A 21,017-nucleotide genomic window follows, 5' to 3' on the forward strand; every position below is an offset into this window, starting at 1 on the left:
ACAAAATTTACCTGTATGAAAAGTGGAACTAAAAGCTGGTAAAAAGATGTCAAATTGGATGTATATGATGTTAACATGTTCATTGTACAAATATATGGTGGAAAGTGACTCATATAGGGTGCAAAATGACTCTAATATGGTGAAACGTGACTTACATGGTTAATTAGAACCAAAATGTGGACCAAATTGACTTGTATGAATGTGACAATAAGAGGTGGTAAAAGAATTTCTAATTGCATGTACATGATGTTAACATGTTAAATGTACCAATATATGATGGAAAGTAACTCTTATAAGGTGCAAAGTGACTCTAATATTGTGAGAAGTCACTCACATGTTTGATTAGAGCCAAAATGTGGCCCAAAAATGACTTTTAAGAAAGGGGTACCAAGAGGTGGTTAAAGGATGTCAAATTGCATGTACATGATGTTAACATGTTAATTATATCAATATATGGTGGCAAGTGACTCTTATAGGGTTCAAAGTGACTCTAATATGGTGAAAAGTGACTTACATGGTTGATTAGAGCCAAAATGTGGAACAAAATTAACTTGTATGAAACTGGCATTAATAGGTGGTAAAACGATGTCAAATTGGATGTATATGATGTCAACATGTCAATTGTTGTATATATGGTGGAAAGTGACTCTTATAGGTTGCAAAATGACTATAATATGGTGAAAAGTGACTTACATATTAATTAGAACCAAAATGTGTACCAAAATTGACTTGTATGAATGTGGTACTAAGAGGTGGTAAAAGGATTTCTAATTGTATGTACATGATATTAACATGTTAATTGTACCAATATATGATGGCAAGTGACTCTTATAAGGTGTAAAGTGACTCTAATATGTGTAATATGACCCATATTAGATGACTTATATATAGCACAATTGGAGTGAATAGAGCTAGGGTTTAATTTAGAGGACACGCGCCCTTTAGAAGAGGTGCATAAGTTAGGGTTTTATTCGTAATTTTATTATGAGTAATGGCTACGTTGGATTATCTGAAAATCCTAACCATAACTCGTGTGGCATTTGTCCTATATTTAACACATAAGTTGGCCATTCTAAGAAATTTATTTTAAAAGCTTATATATTTAAGAATATGTATATTTCCTAATTAACAAAAAGGAGAATAATATGCACAATTTCTTTATCTTTTCTTTCTTGGGAAAAAATATAGCATCCTTTGAAGCTCTTTTTAAAAAATTCCATCTACAAATATTTTTGTGATAAATTTAAATATTTGTATTGAACTTCTCCCCATATTTTACACTATACAATATTCCTACCTTAGTTGCATTTACACGTTAATTATTAACATATTACAACCCTTTCTTATGCACGTATTTTAATGGCATTTTTGTTTTTTGAGTGATCTTAGTGGTACTAAAATTTTGTATCAAAATTTGTTCCAAATAACATGTGGAAAATTATATTTTTGAATAATATGTATGCATCATGCACCCATCATTTTATAAAAATTACAACCAATCATACCAATAAACTCTTGTTATGTGTAATATGAGACAAATTTTGGGACAAGTTTTTCGCAACTCCCTTGGAATTGAGTTTTTCGCAACTCTATCATTTCTTTTTTTTTTACTATATGGCTTATATATAGCCTTAGAATTGAGTACATGTTTTAAAATATTCTCACCATGAGCCTTAGGAAGTTTAACAATAGAGAATAAATTGTTAAGTTTTCAGCTATCGAATAACATATTTATTAATTTGATTATTGAATTGAAACCGTACAAAATAAACACATGTGTTTATAATGTAATATTCTTTTATGATAAATAGGCCCCTTAAAAATTTAGCTTAATTTAAAAAAATTATATTTACATTAAATAATAAAAAAAGTTATTTTAGAGTTTTTAAGATGTATTTAAACAAATATTTTTTTCCAAAATGTTGGGTCCATGTGCTAAAATACTAACTATCAAAGTTTAAGTATATATCTACACATCACCAAAAAATATATTATTTTAATTTTAATAATGTAATATAGGGTAAATCTGAATATTACTCTCTGGCTAGTGGCTACCTATAATCACATTTTCGTATATATTCATTTTCTTTTCCGAATAGTTAATTTAATGGTTATAATGAACTTGTTAGGTTTTGTATGGAAAAAGGTTTAATATACGATAAAAAAGTTGAGGAATTGATTGTTATTGTGGAGATCAAAGAATTGTCTATTCGTGCTAGATATGCAAACTAAGTACTTTAATCACCAAATTAAAATAAGTTATTGGAATAGATTGTAGCCGCTCCTTCGATGAGACCAGCAAGGGAGAGAGTGTATGAATGTGTATGGTATTGTAAAATAGATTCAAATAACTATTTTTTTGATTTTGGATAAAAATGAATTGTATCTAAGTAGGAAAATATGGAACAATGGTTTATGTTTTTTGAAATTTGTACGAAAAGATATGGGAATGTGAAGTTTATGGCCCTACTAACCTGGGTGAATGACTTTTGTATTTGATATGTTGTATACAAAGAGGTTGAGTGTTCTCTATCCTGGATATTGTAAAAATGTATTGATTATGTATTCAAAGAATGACTTGGTAGTAGTGACTGATTTTGTATAGATCCCAGGGTTTGAATATCCATCATTTGGGAAAAACAACCAAAAAAGCATCATATTGTTAAATCCATATTTTATATTGATATGACCTTTTGATGGTTTCTTATGGTAAAATTCTCAATTTTTGATTTGGAGAAGTTTGATTGGCTTATGAATACTTGCGCGTTTTGAATTTTTGGAAGATGAACTTCAAGCTTTAATAGAGGTTTTTGTAAAACTAACAGGGTTGGGTTTTGAAAATGGACCTACTATTTAGTCTGGATAGCAGTATTAGTGGGTTGACTCGATGAAGTATTTTGATGGAAACCTTGAAATGATTTTTTAGAAGAGCTTTGAGATGCTATTGAAAGAGTTTTGATATTGAGACAATGAGAATTAATGGTTTGAAGAGCTATAAATAAAATATTATTATACTCATATTCAATTACCTTATGGATCGAAGATATGATAGGCTTTTCTGACGAAGTACTTGCTTTGATTTGTTGTTGATTCTTATGGAACATATCTAGAAAGGTTGGGGCTTTACCCCCACCCCTGCCTTTTCGAGGAATTAATCTATCAGCTTTTGCACAAATCACGACTAAGAAAATCAGGAACATAGTTCATATCTCCTTTAATATGTTCAATGTCAAAATAAGAATTGCTTAATAATGTTTGACACATGGCAAAAATTTGTTACGATGCAATATTTTGAACATCTTTTTGTAAAACCTCTGGTACAGGCTTACAATCGACTATCAGATATTTTTTTGGTTTAATAAATCACTCTAAGATTTTATAATGCTGAAAAAATTGAGAGCATTTCCTTTTTAATAGTAGAAGAATTCCTTTAACAATCATCTAGCGTGCAAATGTAAACCGATGTTTGTCCTTTAACATTGACTATATATTTCCTTATAATTCTATATCCTAACTCAGATGCATATGTCTCAAAATTTTAGGTGCATTAGGATCAACAAGGTGTAGACAAGGGATTTATAAAACTTATGCTTTGGTTTGTTGGACTAGTTCGGTATGTTCATATGACCAAAAAACATGATTAACCTTAAGACGGTCATGTAAGGGTTTGACTATCCTATTAATATTGGAATAGAAGTCCAAGACATAATTGAAACTTCCTGAAAACCTCCATATTTGGATATTATCGATGATTTTATTAGGAAATTTTGTGGCTAAAGTTAGAGCTCTTTCAATGGGTGCAACGATTCCCTATGAGATGTTGTGACCAAGAAATCTTACACTAGTTTGAAAGAGTGAAATTTTCGATTGTAATATGACTAAAACATTTTTCTTAAAAATACATGGAAAAAAAATTAAAGGTGCTTCAAATGTTATTCAATTGCATTTGAAAAAACTAGCACATCATCGATGTATACTATAAATAAGGTAGAGTAGTCATTAAATATGTCATTAATGATTCTTTGAAATTCTCTAGGGGCAGTTTTGATTCCAAATGAAAGAATATTTTATTCATACTGTCCAAATGATACCACAAACATATTATATCTATCTTTTGGATAGATTTGAATCTACCAAAATCCTGATTTTAAATCAAATTTAGAAAAAATTATTGAAGAACATAGCTATTGTAAACGATATTTTTTATTAGGCATATGGTACTTTACCCATTTTAGAGCTTTATGTAGAGGCTTATAATTGATAACTAGTCGTGGGGAGCCTCTCTAAATTTCAGAGTTTATACTGACATAAAAAGGTGTAAAAGACCACGTGATCTAGATTTTGATATGATCCCATTTGATTCGAGATCATTGATCTCTTTTCTGCAATATTGCTCAAGGTACAAGTTCATTGAATTGGTACTTCTTTTGTGGGTATTTTATTTTATCAATATCTTTTTCATAATATAGATGAATCATATTTTGTTTTCTATACGAAAAGACATTTATGACAAGTCAAAGTTCAGTTTTTGGATATCCGTTGTCTACACCATACTGATCATAATGCATCTAAAGTTTTGAGACATGCATCTAAGTTAGGATAAAGAGTTAAACTGAAACATGTAGTCAATGGTAAACAAAAAATACTCTGATTTAAATCTGCATGCTGGGAAGATTGTCTAAGAAATTATTCTATAATGGCAAAAGGAAATACTTACAATTGTTTTCTACATCACAACATATTAGAGTGATTTATTAAACAAAAAAACCGCCTTATGCAAAAGGGATTTTACAAAAAGATGTGCAAAATATTATACCATAACATATGTTTGCATTATGGAAAACAAATTCTCTACATGGAGGGTTCGGCGCGAAGACTAAGAAAAAATATAATTTTGTGAGAAAAAGTAAGGAAAGTGGGTAAAGTGGTGGGACAGATCAATTCTTAATGTATGTAGTGAGTGTAGGGCAATAAAGTAGTGGATGTGAGTTGATGTAGTTAATTTTTATATTATAAAACTTTGCTATTTTTGGAACGTAGAAAATTGAGAGGGACGTATCAAAAAGAAAAGTGTAGAGAAATTAATTGAACAGAGGGAGTATTAAACAATTTTTATTTTGACATTAAACATATTTAAGGATATATGAACCGTATTCCTGATTTCCTTACTCGTGCTTTCTGCAAAAATGATAGATTAATGCCTCGAAAAGGCAGAGGTTGGTGTAAAGCCCCTACCTTTCCAGATCGGTTCAAGAACACTCAGCAATAAAGCAAAGCAAGTACTTCATGAGGAAAGCCTATCATATCTTCGATCGATAAGGTAATTGAATATGAAGATGATAATAATTTATTTATAGCTCTTCAAACCATTAAATCCCATGGTCTCAATATCAAAATCACTCAACATCATCTCTAACCTCTTCAGAAAATTGAATTTAAGTTGTCCATCAAAATACTTCATCCAGTCAACCCACTAATACTTCCTTCTAGACTAAACAGTAGGTCCATTTCAAAAACCCAACACTATTAGTTCCACAAAAACCTCTATCAAAGCTTGAAGTTCATCTGCCAAAAATTCAAAACCAGGAATTTTTCATAAGCCAATCAAACTTCTTCAAATTAAATTCTGAAATTTTTTCCAAAATAAACCATTAGAAGGGTGTATCAATAGAATATGGTTTAACAATGATGATGTTTGTTTTGGCTATATGAGATATTTTTCCTTAAGGATGAATGTTTAAACCTTGGGATCTATACAAAACTAGGGACTACTATCAAGTCATTCTTTTGCACACATAATCAGTTACCTTCAATAATTTTACAATGACCAGGATATGGGACACTCAACCCCCTCGAATGTAATATATTAAATATAACAAGTCATTTACCCAAGCCAGTGGGGCTAAAAACTCCACCTTCCAAAATATTTTCCTACAAGTTCAAAAGACAGTTAAACCTTTATTCCACATTTTCCTACTGGGATTACCAACAACCATGACACAATTCATTTTTTATCCATAAGAAGAAAAATAAGGCTATTTTACTTGAAGACCAAAAAAACAATTACAAGAACGTCTTTTTTCTTTTCTACAATGGTGGGACTTCTTCGAGTCAGTTGAGAAAAATTCTTACTCCAAATGCCTCATAATATTTAAGGTTGTTCAAAACAAATTTCAAGCCCACAGACTATTAAAGCCGATATTCCCCTCTACTAATGTCATGTCCAAGATTCTTCATTCCGTGGATTTGTTATTGAGAATTTAAAATTTTATTAAAGGCCAACAATTTAGCATTGTTTTATCTTTCAAAATCAAGTGGTAGAACAATTTCAAAGAAGATCAAAAGATTTCAAAATATATCATCAACAAATGGTCATCAAGACAATAATTTATTATCAACAAAGAAGTTACTGCTTTCTTTTCCCTAAATTAAATGCCCAAACAAAAACGAGAAGCTAGTGCAAAAATCCTTACTTAAATTAGCAAATTATATAGATGATTCCGATGATGAAAGCAGTTCAACTCACTTAGGTGATGACAATAAAGATGAGTACCGCGGAATTTCCCCTGTTGTTTCTACTATTGATTATTTAAGAAAAAGTCCAAAATACCCCCAATGTTTCAAATGTTCTACTTTATCTTTGTTTTTTTGTTATAATCAATTTATATATATACTTTTTAATCTGAAATTATTAGGGGTAAAATAGTAAAATGAGTTTAAATATTTCATCTTACATGTACTTAACATTTATATTTATTTAAGTTATAATTTCGAAATAAAGAGACATCAACATACATTCCACTCAAAGGTGTGAAGACAAAAGTAGATTCCCACTAAGAGTAAATCAACATTATCTCGACGACAAATCAACTTTCGATAAAAAAGGAATCTCACTCAAAGGCCTTTTGAAGAAAATGAGTAAAGTATCCTCACACTAAGAAAAAGAAAGACTCCACTACAAGAAAGATAATGATGTATTTCAAGAAAAGAAAGAGGATAAATATTTTTTAAATATTGGAGAAATGGAGAGAGTACAAAATACACTTGAAATTAGAAAGAAGAAAATATACACATATGATATGAGTGCATAAGAATTATGTTTTCAAAATTTTTCCCAAGTTGTACACAAATACTAGTAGATTACTTTCAGTTAATATAGTATACAAAGTCTAGTATATTACGTTGAGTTAATATAATCAAAAGCGTTTCCAAGTAATTTCAAATCCCATATCTTGTTCATGCCATGTTTATGCTTTTACCATATTTTAGTATTTTTGCCATGTCTTAGTTTTATCAATATATCATGTATGTCATATCAATTGAGAACCTTTTTATAACGATAACTAAAAACTAATGAAAATTTTGTAATTAAATAAAATTTTAAGCCTCAAGTCATTAATCACATATCTTTATTTGATTAGTACGTCCATGATACACACTTGTTCACTATGCATACAAATATATTTCTTTTTCACCAAACTTCAATATATACGTAAATATAATCACATTTATTCATAATTAAGATTAGGTAAAAATTACATCTCTACTAACATATATATGTTTGCTTTCAGGATCATACAAATCGTACACTTTGGTTCCTAACTCCTTTCTAAGGTTCAGTACTCTCTTATTACGATCGTCAAGTTCTATTATTTTAGTACTAGAAATCTTCATATGAGCTAAGAACCCAAGTTCACGTATATGACCAACGTGTGATTTTTTCTCAGTCTGTGCTTCATATGGTGTCTGTCGCAATAAAGCTCGAGCGGGATTAACTGAATGACTAACGGATTCACCCTGCAACATGGATGGAACCTGCACCTTCTTTCGTGTAACTCCTCGCCATATCTACCATATTTAGGTTTCTTCACTTTATGAAGCCATTTTGCCGACGCGTGTACGGAGCAGTGAAATGCCTTATGATTCCTGCTTCCTTATAGTAGATTTAAAATCGGTTGACGAGAATTCCCATCTCCTGTAAATTCTGAATACTTTTACCTTCTTTGTTGATCCATCTTCAACCTTAGCTCAAAAATTCTTGAATGCACTCAAAGCTTCATCCATGCTCTTAAGCATGTAAATCCACATGATTTGACTGTAGTCTTCCATCAAAAGAGAGAAGAATTTATTTCATGCAGGTCTTTCTGGAAATATTAGACCACAAAGATCCCATTAACTAACTCAAATACTTTCTTCGCACTATAATTGCTTTATCTAGAAATGATTTTCTGGTTAGTCTTTCTTTCCTACCCTGAGGCTGATCCTGCGGAGGCGCTTTTGAGTCATCCCTATTAGCCTTACCTAAATAGGGCTAAAATTGAGGCATAAGTGCTACATGCGCCCCTCTCAGTCGAGTACATTGCTTTCAAATTCGATTCCCAAGTACATGGGCCAGCTATTACTCTATTAGTGGGACCTGAGGTTATATAATATTTTTAAAGAGGCTTTTGACATCGAACACCCATGGATAATACATTTAGGTTGAGTATTTTTGGGCAGCCCACATAACATCTGATTATTTGACATCAAAGCTCACCCGTCTAATGAGAAGTTCCTTAAAATTTGATTTTTGAATCATCATGTGATTACTTGTAAGTATCACAAATTCGACTCGACTTGTTTTTCTTCACCATCTGGAATGCGTTTTGGTACTACTTTTTACTTGTTGAGTAACATCATATTTTTTCTTTCTTCTCCTAATTTTACCAACAAGAGGGCATGCTCTTTATTTTTCAATTCCTCTAGTGGCTTCTTGTTTATGCTCCCTGGTTCGTCGAGGTTCCACGTAATGGCCAAGAATGTTGCAATTATAGCACCCGACCCTGCTTTTATCTGGCCCTCCATGACCTTGCATGTATGATTGCTCATATATTCTTTATTTCTTCGTTCGCTTAATCCATTTTTCTCTTACACAAAAGCTTATCCTCGTCATTTTCTCTTTTTGACAATTTCTTCTTTGTCAATAATAGTTGCCCCTAGTATTCCCATTATGTTCTTCTAATTATTCTTCTTGTGCCTTAGGTAACCCAATAGCCACTTCTACCGATATCATCTCTAGATGTCCAAATTGTTCTATTGTTAATGCACTTTTCTTAAATTTTGAAGGAACTGTACAAAGCAATTTCTCACCATATATGATCACTTATTTCTTCTCCTAGAGCCCGAATATTCAATATAATGCCATACAGTTTCATGTAAAAATCATCAAGTTGTTCGGGGTAGTTCATACTTAATGACAGGAAATTGACTTTCAACATCCGAATCTTTGATTTATTCATTCGTTCTGCGCCTAGACACATAATCTTGAATGCCCGGGATTTCTTAGCCGTTTTCTTCACTACAATAGACAACAACTGTTGGTGAGATTGCGAGACTGTATGAACAGTAGATGTGATAACTCAATACTTAAACATAACAGGTAAATAATACTATGTTTACATAAGAAATCAGGAAGAATTAAAGACAAGACATATATAAAGAATCAAATTAAAAGAAGGTGGAAGTCTGTTTACAGGTCACTGAAAGAAGTTCATTAATATGTTTATGCCTCAGTGAAGAATAAAGGTTAAATACTTTCAGGGTTTCAGAAATGATGAAGATTCAATGTAAAAGTGCCACCAGAAAATTTTAGTGTATTAGCATTGAAAGAAGATAGACTGTGTTTGAAGCATAGGAATCTGAAGAACTGAAAACAAGGTATAGGTAAATGTTGAAGAAGACATCCGCAGTCTTGAAATTATAATCACCGAAAGGAGTTCATTTATATGTTCAAGCGTTAGTGAAGAACAGTGAATGACGTATTCAAGATTGTAATAACAATAAAGATGGTGTCTGAGAATAAGAAAAGATTCAAGTACAAGTACAGTTATTTATTGACAGTTGGTGTTTAAAGCGATAAATTTGTTGCAAGCTTCATAATATAATCAAGGATATAATACGAAGACCTAAATTGAAGTTAGTCATCTGTGAACTAGATCAGTTGCACTAGGCATTAGCATTTTGTGAAAGGAATCTGAGTATTATCATTAGTAGAATTTTTAAGTGAGGACTCGTATCTGGATATGCATGTTATATAATTTATACGAAGACTTAGAGAGAAGACTTGAAGACGGAACAATTTAAGGGCTACATCGTTCTGCGAAAACTAAGTCAAAGTGATCAGTACCTTGTAGTAGGAGTCACTGCGATCATTTTTTTGCTTAGTATGAGCAATAAGATTGAAGTACAACTCAGCATCTAATTAAAGGAACTGGTCTTGACCTAGTAGGAGTAACATGAAAGAAGTTAAAGTAGAAACTATCTCCAAACGTGCATGTGTATAACTATTGTAGCAACTTAAATTTATTTACTTGATCAAAATAATTCTAAGGCACTAATTGGTTCATTAAAGGGAAAATGAAGCTCTAAAACTTTGTAAGGCATTAGTTGTGCATACTAGGTAACCAATGCTATGTATAATCGCCACTTAGCATTTTTCTTAATCAAATTGAAGCTAAGGCATTTAGTGTTTACTAGAGTGCACTTCTAGTAGCCTTGTACTCGCAACCTAAGCTTACAAGGAAGCTCCATTTGCAAGTTAGCTTCCCCTTGGTGCCTTCTAGTCTCTACTTAGTTAGAAACTAAAGAATGCAACAAGGAAGGTCCAGGTCACAAGTTAGCATTTCAACAGCTCATTGGTCACAACTAAGTTTATCCAAGGGAGTATATGCGCAAGTTACACGCCTTGGTGGTACTAAGAGTCACCAGTGAGATTCCTAGGCACTTAAACTCTCAACTTAGCATTCTAGGAGTGCATGGAGTCAGCACCTAGGTACAATGAAGTCTACAAGGTCGAAAGTAAGATTATTATTAAGGCAATCTATCATTCCATCCTTGTAATCACCAGTAAGACTTGGATATAAAATTCCAAATGTTATTCCACTCTTCTATTCATAAGTGATCAAGGATAAAGCTCCTTGGAAGGAAGTCATCTCTCAACCACAACTTTATTGATTGATTAATTCATTTACTTGGTTAATATTTATCCATGTAATCAAGATTGATATAAAGTATATACAAGCAGCAGAAGAACAAAAAAATCAGTTATTTTTCTGTTTATCTTCTTCTCAGATAAAACAAGAAACAAAGATTTATAGAGAAGTTCAAGCACAATAAATATCCTTAAAACTTCACAAATGATCGTCTTCATATCACAACATTTTTTCTTGTAGGTCTTTTAACTTCCTACTTTAATATGCAGTTGGATGACCCAATTGGATGACCCTATTGTATCAATACACCCCAATAGCTTTATCCGACCATTTATACGAACTTCCAATGGCTTATCAAAATCCGGAAGGCCGATGACCGGTTTAGTATCCACAGTTTATCTTAACTTCTCAAAAGCATTTCTACAACTCACAGTCCATTTCCATTTTGGGCGGAACAGATCTACTAATTTTTTGATTCCAAATCTACTAAACTAATCACTGAGATTTATGCCCGTCCATACACTATACTTAAATGATCTCTTTTCTAAAAGTATCTCGAATGATATATAGTCCTAGCTATAACATCTAGCATATAACTAATATTAACCAAATCCCTTTATGAAAAAATATTGAAAATCGTATATATATTATATTGGCTTTATTTGTTATACCAAAAATTTTATTGGCATTTTGTCTAGTGATAAACTTAAAAATTATCAGGATCAGTGAGGCATTACAGTATTCGGGATAGGTTGCATTTTATTATCAAGAATTTCCAGAATCCTTAAGGAACACTGCGACTACCATGATATCTTTGATAGTTGGAATTGGCTTTTATTCAAGTGCTCTGGTCATTGGATTAATACGTCGAGCTACAGACTGGTTGCCTGATGATATTAATGAAGGAAGAGCGGATTATGTTTACTGGATTATGTCAAGAATTGGAATGGTGAATTTCGCCTACTATCTCATTTGTGCCAAGTTTTTTAACTATGGTGCTGCTATGAAGCTTAGTGTCCATTGTAATCCCTATGGATATTAATGTGTGTGCTATATATGACTAAATAAGTACCATTAATAGTACTGCTTTCAATTGATATATGAAAGAGCAACTATATTGTATTTAGGCTGTAGCAAACTGTCACTTTCTTCTTGCAGAATGCTGGATTTATTGGATGGATATTAGTATACATTTAATATATATGTTGTTAGAAATTCTTGTATCTTTCAGATTTTTAACAAACCAAGGAGTGTAGTGTGTTTTTAAAATGCATAGAGAAACACATATCTAGCATAAACAAACCATTCGAAGATTCAATGGTTGTTCGTCACTTGCTTTATGGAGCCTATATTTCCTCCAAGCCCTATTTCCGGAAACCCCCCTGGAAACTCACTTCTACATCGAACCCCATTTTCTCTGCTTCTACATCGGCAAACTCACTATCAACTATCAGTATGTCCTTGAAAGCCTTCTTACAAACTTCTGATACAATATTTGCAATACTCTCAAGAATACTATTCCTTCTATGGTGAAACTCGAACAACATGATGTGGCGAGAACATAACTTTCGAACGGAATACAGACAAATGTACTCGCTACCTATTTTCTCTCTCTCTAGGCACTTTAAAAATCCTCTAATTTCATCGGAAAGTTCATCAACCAGATGAAACGGCCATGCAATCACTTTGTGGACGGGGTTGTGGCTGTAATGGATTCTTTCGAGCCAGATGAGGAATGCCACTACATGCATAGATTCATCAATATTTCGACCAAGTTTATAGACTAGCCTGTAGAATAGCTTCCTTTCAATTGCATGGAAAATATTAAAATCTTTATTGCTGATTTTTTCTTCAACGAAATGTAGGGCTGGATCATACAAAACATTCCATTTGCTGTCATGGCCATTGAACTCGGTTTCCATTGCTTTGACTTCACAAAATCACGAAAATATGAAGGATTTGAGATGAACAGAGACCAAAATGTTTTGAGATATATTTAATGGGTCGTGTATTGGTGAATATTTGACTTGGCCAGGGACCTTTTATATATAGCACACTTGGAGTGAATAGAGCTAGGGTTTAATTTAGAGGAGACGCGTCCTCTAGAAGAGGTGCATAACACTACAAGAAAATAGGGTAAAACCGACCGGACATAACCGAGCGACATTGATTTGGTCACCTTAAAACCGACCGACGTTAGTGGTCGGTTATATGGCAACTAAACGACACCGTATCGATGACGTGGCACACATAAAACCGACCACCCACTGGTGGTCGGTTTTATTGAAAAAATGACATCGTTTTGCTGATGTGTCACTTTTAAAATCGACCACCTTCATGTGGTCGGTTATATACATAAATTCTGCAGGTTAAACCGACCGTATATGGTGGTCGGTTTTGTATAATAATAAAAAATTAATTTAAGGTACAAAAAAAGTACCCGTTATAGAGAAAACGATGTCGTTTTATTCTTCTGCCTAAAACCGACCGCTGCCGGTCGGTTTTAACCTTTTTTTTTTAATTTTTTGTTATATCCCTCATTTCTTGATTTTGGCTAAAAAATTAAAAAAAACAGAGGATTGAAGTGGAGGAGTTTCAGAAAATTGTAAGTTATTTCCATATTTTGTAATAATGTGTGTGTGTGTGTGTTTATGTTGGTGGTGTATGTATTTAATGTTTTTTTTTTATATAATGTTTGTTGTGAGAATTGAAGTTTGGTAGTAGATAATTTGTAAGTTAGTTTCATTTATTGTAATTATAGTGTGTGTGTTTGTTTGTTTTATGAAATACATGAATAAATATGAGATTAATGATAAATTATTTGTTAAATAGGTTTTTTTTAATTTAAAAAAATATTATTGTAGATGGAAACCATTGATCGAAGTTGGATTGGTAATCAATTGCAAAGCGATAAAATTTCATTGACCCCGGAATATAGAATTGGTGTAGAAATTTTTTTAAAATTTGCCAGTGAAAATGGAATGGAAGATGGTACAATGAAGTGTCCGTGTAAATGTTGTAAAAATTTGAATTGGTTAAAGATTGATGATGTTAGTTTTCATTTGCTCGCTAAAGGGATGCTTGAGGGTTATACCGTGTGGACGTCGCATGGTGAAAAAATAGGAAGAAAACGTAGTTGAACATCACATCACCGTTATTGTGTTCGGGAACCTTCGAGAGTAGAAGAACCGGTAGATTTAAATGCGATGTTACATGATTTAGCCGGTGAAAATTATCAATTTTATGAAACTACGGATACATAACTATAAATGTAGAAGAAGCTCCAAATGATAGTGCTAAAAAATTGTACGAGGTTATTGTTGAAAATGGAGCACCTATTTATCCCGACAATACAAAGTACACAAGATTAAGTTTTACCACCAAATTATTGGAATTCAAAAATAACTCACATTGTAGTAATAAAGCTTTTGATAGTTTGCTTAAACTTCTTATGGATGTGTTACCAAAAAAACATACATTACCCGAAAGTTATTATGCAATGAAAAAAATTATGAAGGATTTGAGGGTTGAATATGAAAAAATTGATTTATGTGAGAATGATTGTATGTTATTTTATGGAGATGACAAGGATAAAGTTGTGTGTGATATATGTGGTGAAGATCGTTATCGGGATGTTTCTAGGAAAGCTGGTAAAAAAATAGCAAAAAAAATCTTAAGACACTTTCTTTTGATCCCTCCATTACAACGCTTATATATGTCGGGACATACATCCGATCACATGAGATGGTACAAAAATAGAGATGTGAAAGATGGAGAAATAAGTCATCCCGCAGATGGAGAAGAGTGGAAATTTTTTGACCGTCGGTATCCTTCATTTGCTCAAGAGATTCGTAACATAAGGCTCGGTCTTGCGACCGATGGTTTCAACCCTTTTGGCCCTACCGGGAAAAAACATATAGTGTGTGGCCCGTGGTGATAGTTGTCTATAATCTTCCACCATCGATGTGTATGAAAAAGCCTTATATGTTCATGGCCGATATAGTTCCGGGTCCAAATAGTATTGGAAAAGATATTAACATTTGTCTAAGGCCTCTCATCGATGAATTGAAGATATTGTGGAATACCGGGGTGAAGACATACGACCAATCTTTGAAACAAAATTTTACAATGAGAGCGGCTATTATGTGGACAATTAGTGACTATCCTGCTATGAGTATGATAGGTGGGTGGTCGGACAAAGGAAAGATGGGATGTCAAGTGTGTCTTGGAAGCGTGCAAGGGTTTCAATTAAAATATTGTGGAAAATGTAGTTTTTATGGCATGAACCGAATATTCCTTGAATCAAATGATCCACTCCGTCAAAAAAGTAATTTGTTTGATAACGAAGAAAGAAGATTATTTCGTGGTCATTTTTCCGGTGAGGGTGTTAAGGAATTGCTTGATGGTTTAGTTTTTCCACCACCCGGAAAGACTAATTCGAAGGCATGGAGTGTCGGATACGGGGAAGAGCATCATTAGACTCATGTCCCAATCTTTTACGAACTCCCTTATTGGTCATCACATAGTTTACGATATTCAATTGACATCATGCATACGGAAAAAATGTTTTTGAAAACATTTTTTTTACTATTGTCAATGCGGCAAAGTCAAAAGATCATAAAAAAGCAAGAGCATATTGCAAGCATTTTGGGGTGTTACCACATTTGTGGATCGATGAGAAAGGAAAGTCTCCTAAAGCACCTTATTCCCTTACTAGAAAACAACATAAACTTTTGTGTGAATGGATTAGTTCACCAAAACTTTTGGATGGTTGTTCCTCAAATATATCACGTCGTTGCAATGTTGAGGAGTGTACATTTTATGGATTCAAATCACACGATTGTCACATTTTTCTTCAAAAATTATTGCCTCTCGCAATTCGTGAACTTCTACCGGCGCCTATTGCCGATGCAATCATGATAATTTCTAACTTTTTCCAAGATTTAGGTTCATCCGTGGTTACAAAAACCGACTTCGAAATAATGGAAAAATCGGTTATCAAAGCGTTGTCTTTGTTGGAAACGATTTTTCCTCAAAGTTGGTTTGATTCGATGGAACACTTGGTTGTACATTTAGCCGAAGAAATTAGACTTACTGGACCTGCTTATGGGCATTGGATGTATCCGATTGAACGTTTGTTGGGAAAATTAAAACAAAAAGTCGGTAATAAAGCAAGGGTTGAGGGGTCAATTGCCGAACGATATATGGAGGAGGAGATTCTTAATATTTGTTCTTTTTATTTTGCCTCTGACACGATCCATAATAAGGTACGTCGTAACGAGGTTTTTTTTTGATGTGCAAAATTCCGAGAATTTAAAAGTGTTCAAATATCCAATTCAATCTCTTGGAAATGAACTCACTCGATACATGAGTGATGATGAACGAGAGTTACCGAAAGAATATGTTCTTTTAAACTCTACTGAAGTTCAATCTTATCTAAGATACCAAATCTTACTTTAAAAAATATGCGTAATAATTTTTGTTAATGACACATGCATGATCTTACTTTATATTGTAGGAAGTACCAAGATCATGTTATGCGACAACTCCCGGAAACAACACCTCAAGGTTTAGATTGTATTGTCAAAAGTCGATTTAAAACTTGGTTTAAACAAAAGGTATTTATCTATTTTTAATTTGCCTGATTTTTTTTAAAAATTCTTATAATTACAACGTCTCATCGATTTGAATTATTTTTAGGTTTATAAAGATGAGGTGGAAGGACCTCGTTTTAGGGACTTACTTGAAGGGCCAGTATTAAAAGTTATGACTTTTGAGACTTGTCAAGTTAATGGATATAAATATTCAACAAAATCGGCATCTGGTTCTGGTATTGTTCTTAAAGGAAATTTGCACGGAAATAATCTTGATTATTATGGTCAACTACAAGAAATTATTAGACTTATTTATTAAGGATACAATCATGTATATTTGTTCAAATGTATATGGTTTGATAGTATTGGTAATGGTGTGAAGATTGATAAGAATCGTGTGATTACAATTGATATGACTTCAAGATTGAAGTCAAATGAGATTTTTATTTTAGCTAGTCAAGCCTCACAAGTATATTATGCTCCCAGTGTATTGGATCCAAAAGCGAAAATATATACGGTGGTCAAATCTAAAAGTCGCCCAATTGATGAATCTATTGTTGCGCAAAATGATATAGAGGATGCTTTTCAGGAAGATAGATCTAGTGCATCGACCTCGTTTTCGCTCTTTGTCAATTTTGCACAATATGGACAAATACCGTTTATTCGGCGTGAAGAAGAAGAAGACAAAGAAGATGATTTGAAGGATGATGATGATTAAAATGAAGGAGAAGAAGAAATAAGTGAGGTGACAATGAGGATGATGATGATGACGAAGATGATGATGGTTTTGATGATTTTGAATAACGTCATTTATATTTTAAAGATGATTTTTAGTAAATTTTGTAATGATTAGGATACTTTATTTATAAGTTATAGTAAATTTTTAATGGGTTTTAGCAGTCTTGGTAAAAGTATATTTTTAATACTTATTTTCAACGATCGAGCCGTACAGATGTTAATTTCATGTCAAAATATGCTTATGCACAAAAAATTAGCACTTTTGAATGAGTACCATTACGTTTTTATAAGTAAATTAACAAATTTAATTAAAAATTAAAAAAAAATGAAAAATATAAAATACACATGATCGAATCGTATGGATGGACTAACGCGGTGAAAATGAACAAATGTACAGAAAATTAGGCTATTTGAAAAATAGTATAATCAAAATCATATGGAATATAATTATTTCAGTAAGTATGTTGGCATTCTAAAGACATAATAAGTTGAACATACCATTCAATACAATAAGTATAATTTTAAAATTTATTTTTAACGATCGAACCGAACGGATGTTAACTTCATGTAAAAATATATTAATGCACAAAAAATTAGCACATTTGAACGATCAAAAATACGTTTTTATAAGAAAATTAGTAATTTTGATTAAAAAAGTGAAATAATTAAAAAATATAAATTATAAAATACACATGATCGAACCATACGGATGAACCGACGCGGTAAAAATGAGCAAATGTACCAAAAATTAAGCTATTTAAATAATAATTATCATGTTTTTATAAGATTTTTTTTAATTTAGGGGTTTGTAACCCTTAAACCCTGAACCATAAACCCTAAAATTAAAAAAAAAATTAAAAAATTAAATACTATAAAACCGACCACTTTGGGTCATAACCGACCACCTAAAAAAATGCGGGTTTTTTTGGGAAAAATTAAAAAACCCTGCATAGAGCAAAACGACACCGTTTTGCATGCTGCACAGGGTTCAAGGTTAAAACCGACCGACCTGGTGGTCAGTTTTAAGTGCCAGGTGGTCGGTTTTAAGTCTGTTATAAATAAAAAACAATTCACTTTTCTATTCTCTATTTCTTTCTCTATCTCTCTATTTTCTCTATATCTCTCTCTTACACTCAAAACTTCACTAAAATACTTCGATTCAATGGCGTATTCACAAGGGAGCCCCAAATCATCTCTCATTGCCTCCGGTTTCGCTCTCGATGTAAGATTTTCTTACGATTAAGATATTTTTTAACTCGATTGCATATATGTGTGTATGTGTATGTATTTTTTGTGTTTACATATATGCTTCAAAGTTAATTATATATTTTTTGTGTTTGTTAAAGTATTATTCTCACATAAATTGATGTGTTTCACTTCAAATCAAACTTAATTGATTTTTCAGTTTTTATGTAAAGTTTTGCATGTTAAACATTCGTCGGTTATGTCAATTTGTTTAATATAGTTTAAAGTCATAATTTTTGGGTGTTTCATCGGTTTGTTTACTCTTTTTAGAACTACAAATGTATTTTTAGGGTTAATTTTTAGCGGTTTGCTCTCGTTAACACATAAAAGTACTCGAAATGGATAATTCTCACTTAAATTGAAGTTCATATGATTTTTCAGTTTTCATGTAAAATTTTGGATGTAAAAGATTCGTCGGTTTTGTCAATTTGTTGAATATATGTATAAGTATAAATTTTAGGGTTTTTGTCAGTTTGTTTACATTTAGGTAGAAGTATAAATGTATGTTTAGGCTTAATTTGTAGGGGTTTGCTCTTGTAAACATGATCCGTACTCAAAAATGGATAAATATTGCACTTTATATGTGAGTTTGGAACTTTAATTTATTGTATATATAGATTAAGTTGATTTAATGGTTTAATTTACGTAATTAAATAATGCTCTAATTAGTTGTGTTTATTTTTATCATTAATTTGTGAAATGGATACGTTTATATGCATTTTATATGCATTTTATATGATTTTAAATGCTTTTTTATGTAATGTGATTTACTAATGCAAGTCGTTTCATCGATTTGTTTATTTTCATATTGCCTAATATATTTTTAATATTTATTTTAGGATCTTTTTGCTTGGATGTTGACATTGGTTATGATAAGTCTTGTGGTGTTGGCGATGGCGAAAAAAGGGAAAGGGAAAGACAAGGAGCCGGAAAAAGATAAGGGGAAGGCAAAGGCCAAGGGAAAGGCCAAAGTCGCGAGTAAGAAGGGCAAAGGTAAGGGTGCCAAAGGAAAAAAAGGGAATTTGCATTTACAGGATGAGCCAACGGATTCGGATTAAGACCCGAATGATCCGACTCGGCACATGACAAATACGGAGGAGCGAGAATGGCGAGGAAGGCGACCTCGATCACATTCGAGTGGCATATATGGAGAGACACCGCCATTGAAGCCATATCGCATTGATATCTCCGATGGACAGTAAGTTAAAAAGTTTTTAAATTGCATTATTCCTATATGTTTATATTTTTGGTTCTGTTCAATATTGTTATGTGAACTGTTAATGTTTATTGTTTTCTTTTGTTTAAATATAGTATTGAAGATGATACGGCTAAGAAAATGCTTTTGGCTATGATTCGGGAGAAGTGGCCTCTTGGGTGTTACACTTATACCGATATAGAAGAACGTCACCCAGGTTGGTTGAATGCAAGAGTCGAGGAGTTTAAACTAAGTTAATTTTTTTTTTGTAATTGTCATTTATTTCTTGATTTTATGATGCATTTATTCTCGTTTTCTTTTTTTGCAATTTTAGAAATATTATAGGCATCTTAAGGGGCAAAGCCGTTCAAAGGCCCGAAAAATTGTGGAAGATCACATTAAAGTGACGATAAAAAGGACTTTGAACGAGCTTAAGAAGAGGGTGGAGCGAAAAGCAAGGGAGGAGGGTGTGAGCAAGTTGTCTTTGAAGCCACCTTATCGGTCCGTTCCTTTTTGGAAGGACCTTTTGGAGTAGTGGGAGAAGAATGAAGGACACTTGCACCGGTCATCGGTTGGATCCACCAACCGACAACAAGTTGAAAGATAGCATAGTGCCGGTGCAAGGTCATTCAATAAAGTTCGGGAGGTAATATTATTATATTCCATCACACACACATACATACACGTTCACCATATTTAATATAATCAACTAATTATTAGGACGTGCTAATATAAGTTGTTTAATATTTTGAAAGGTAATGACGAACAAGAACAAGAAAAAGCCGATGAGCCTCGAGGTGTGGGATAAATGTCATAGGAAAGTTGGATCGGATCCGGAAAATCCCGTCTACACTACACTGGCCGCCATGCGTATTGTGGTAATTTTTATGTACTTTTATTACCATTTTATATGATTTTAAATGCATCTTTAATAAGTGAATTTATATGTATTTTCATGTGATTTTATATGCATTTTTATGTGATTTTAAATGCATCTTTAATATGTGATTTTATATGTATTTAATGTATTTTTAAATGCATTTTTATGTGATTTTATATGCATTTTTATGTGATTTTAAATTCACCTTTAATATGTGATTTTATATGTATTTTAATGTGATTTTATATGCATTTTAATGTGATTTTATATGCATATTTAATATGTGATTTTATATGTATTTTAATGTGATTTTAAATGCATTTTTATGTGATTTAATATGCATTTTTTATGATTTTAAATGAGGGTTAATATGTGATTTTATATATATTTATGTG

At 32.3% G+C, this 21,017-nt stretch overlaps 2 protein-coding genes across 2 annotated transcripts in view; one reads left to right on the plus strand and one right to left on the minus strand.

Moving 5' to 3' along the window:
- LOC141720027 (uncharacterized) overlaps positions 1-8,031 on the plus strand; it is an 80,388-nt gene extending 72,357 nt beyond the window's left edge. The window contains exons 3-4 of the transcript XR_012574209.1: positions 7,572-7,614; positions 7,728-8,031. The gene's annotated coding sequence lies outside the window, so the exon portion shown is untranslated. The remainder of the gene's footprint in view (positions 1-7,571; positions 7,615-7,727) is intronic.
- A 4,303-nt stretch (positions 8,032-12,334) lies between these two features.
- LOC141719011 (uncharacterized) lies at positions 12,335-12,892 on the minus strand. The gene has a single exon (XM_074521387.1). The coding sequence runs from the start codon at positions 12,890-12,892 to the stop codon at positions 12,335-12,337; it is 558 nt and encodes a 185-aa protein (XP_074377488.1).
- Positions 12,893-21,017: the final 8,125 nt, after the last annotated feature.

The sequence above is a fragment of the Apium graveolens genome, chromosome 4 (genome assembly GCF_009905375.1).
Source record: "Apium graveolens cultivar Ventura chromosome 4, ASM990537v1, whole genome shotgun sequence".
NCBI lineage: Eukaryota > Viridiplantae > Streptophyta > Magnoliopsida > Apiales > Apiaceae > Apium > Apium graveolens.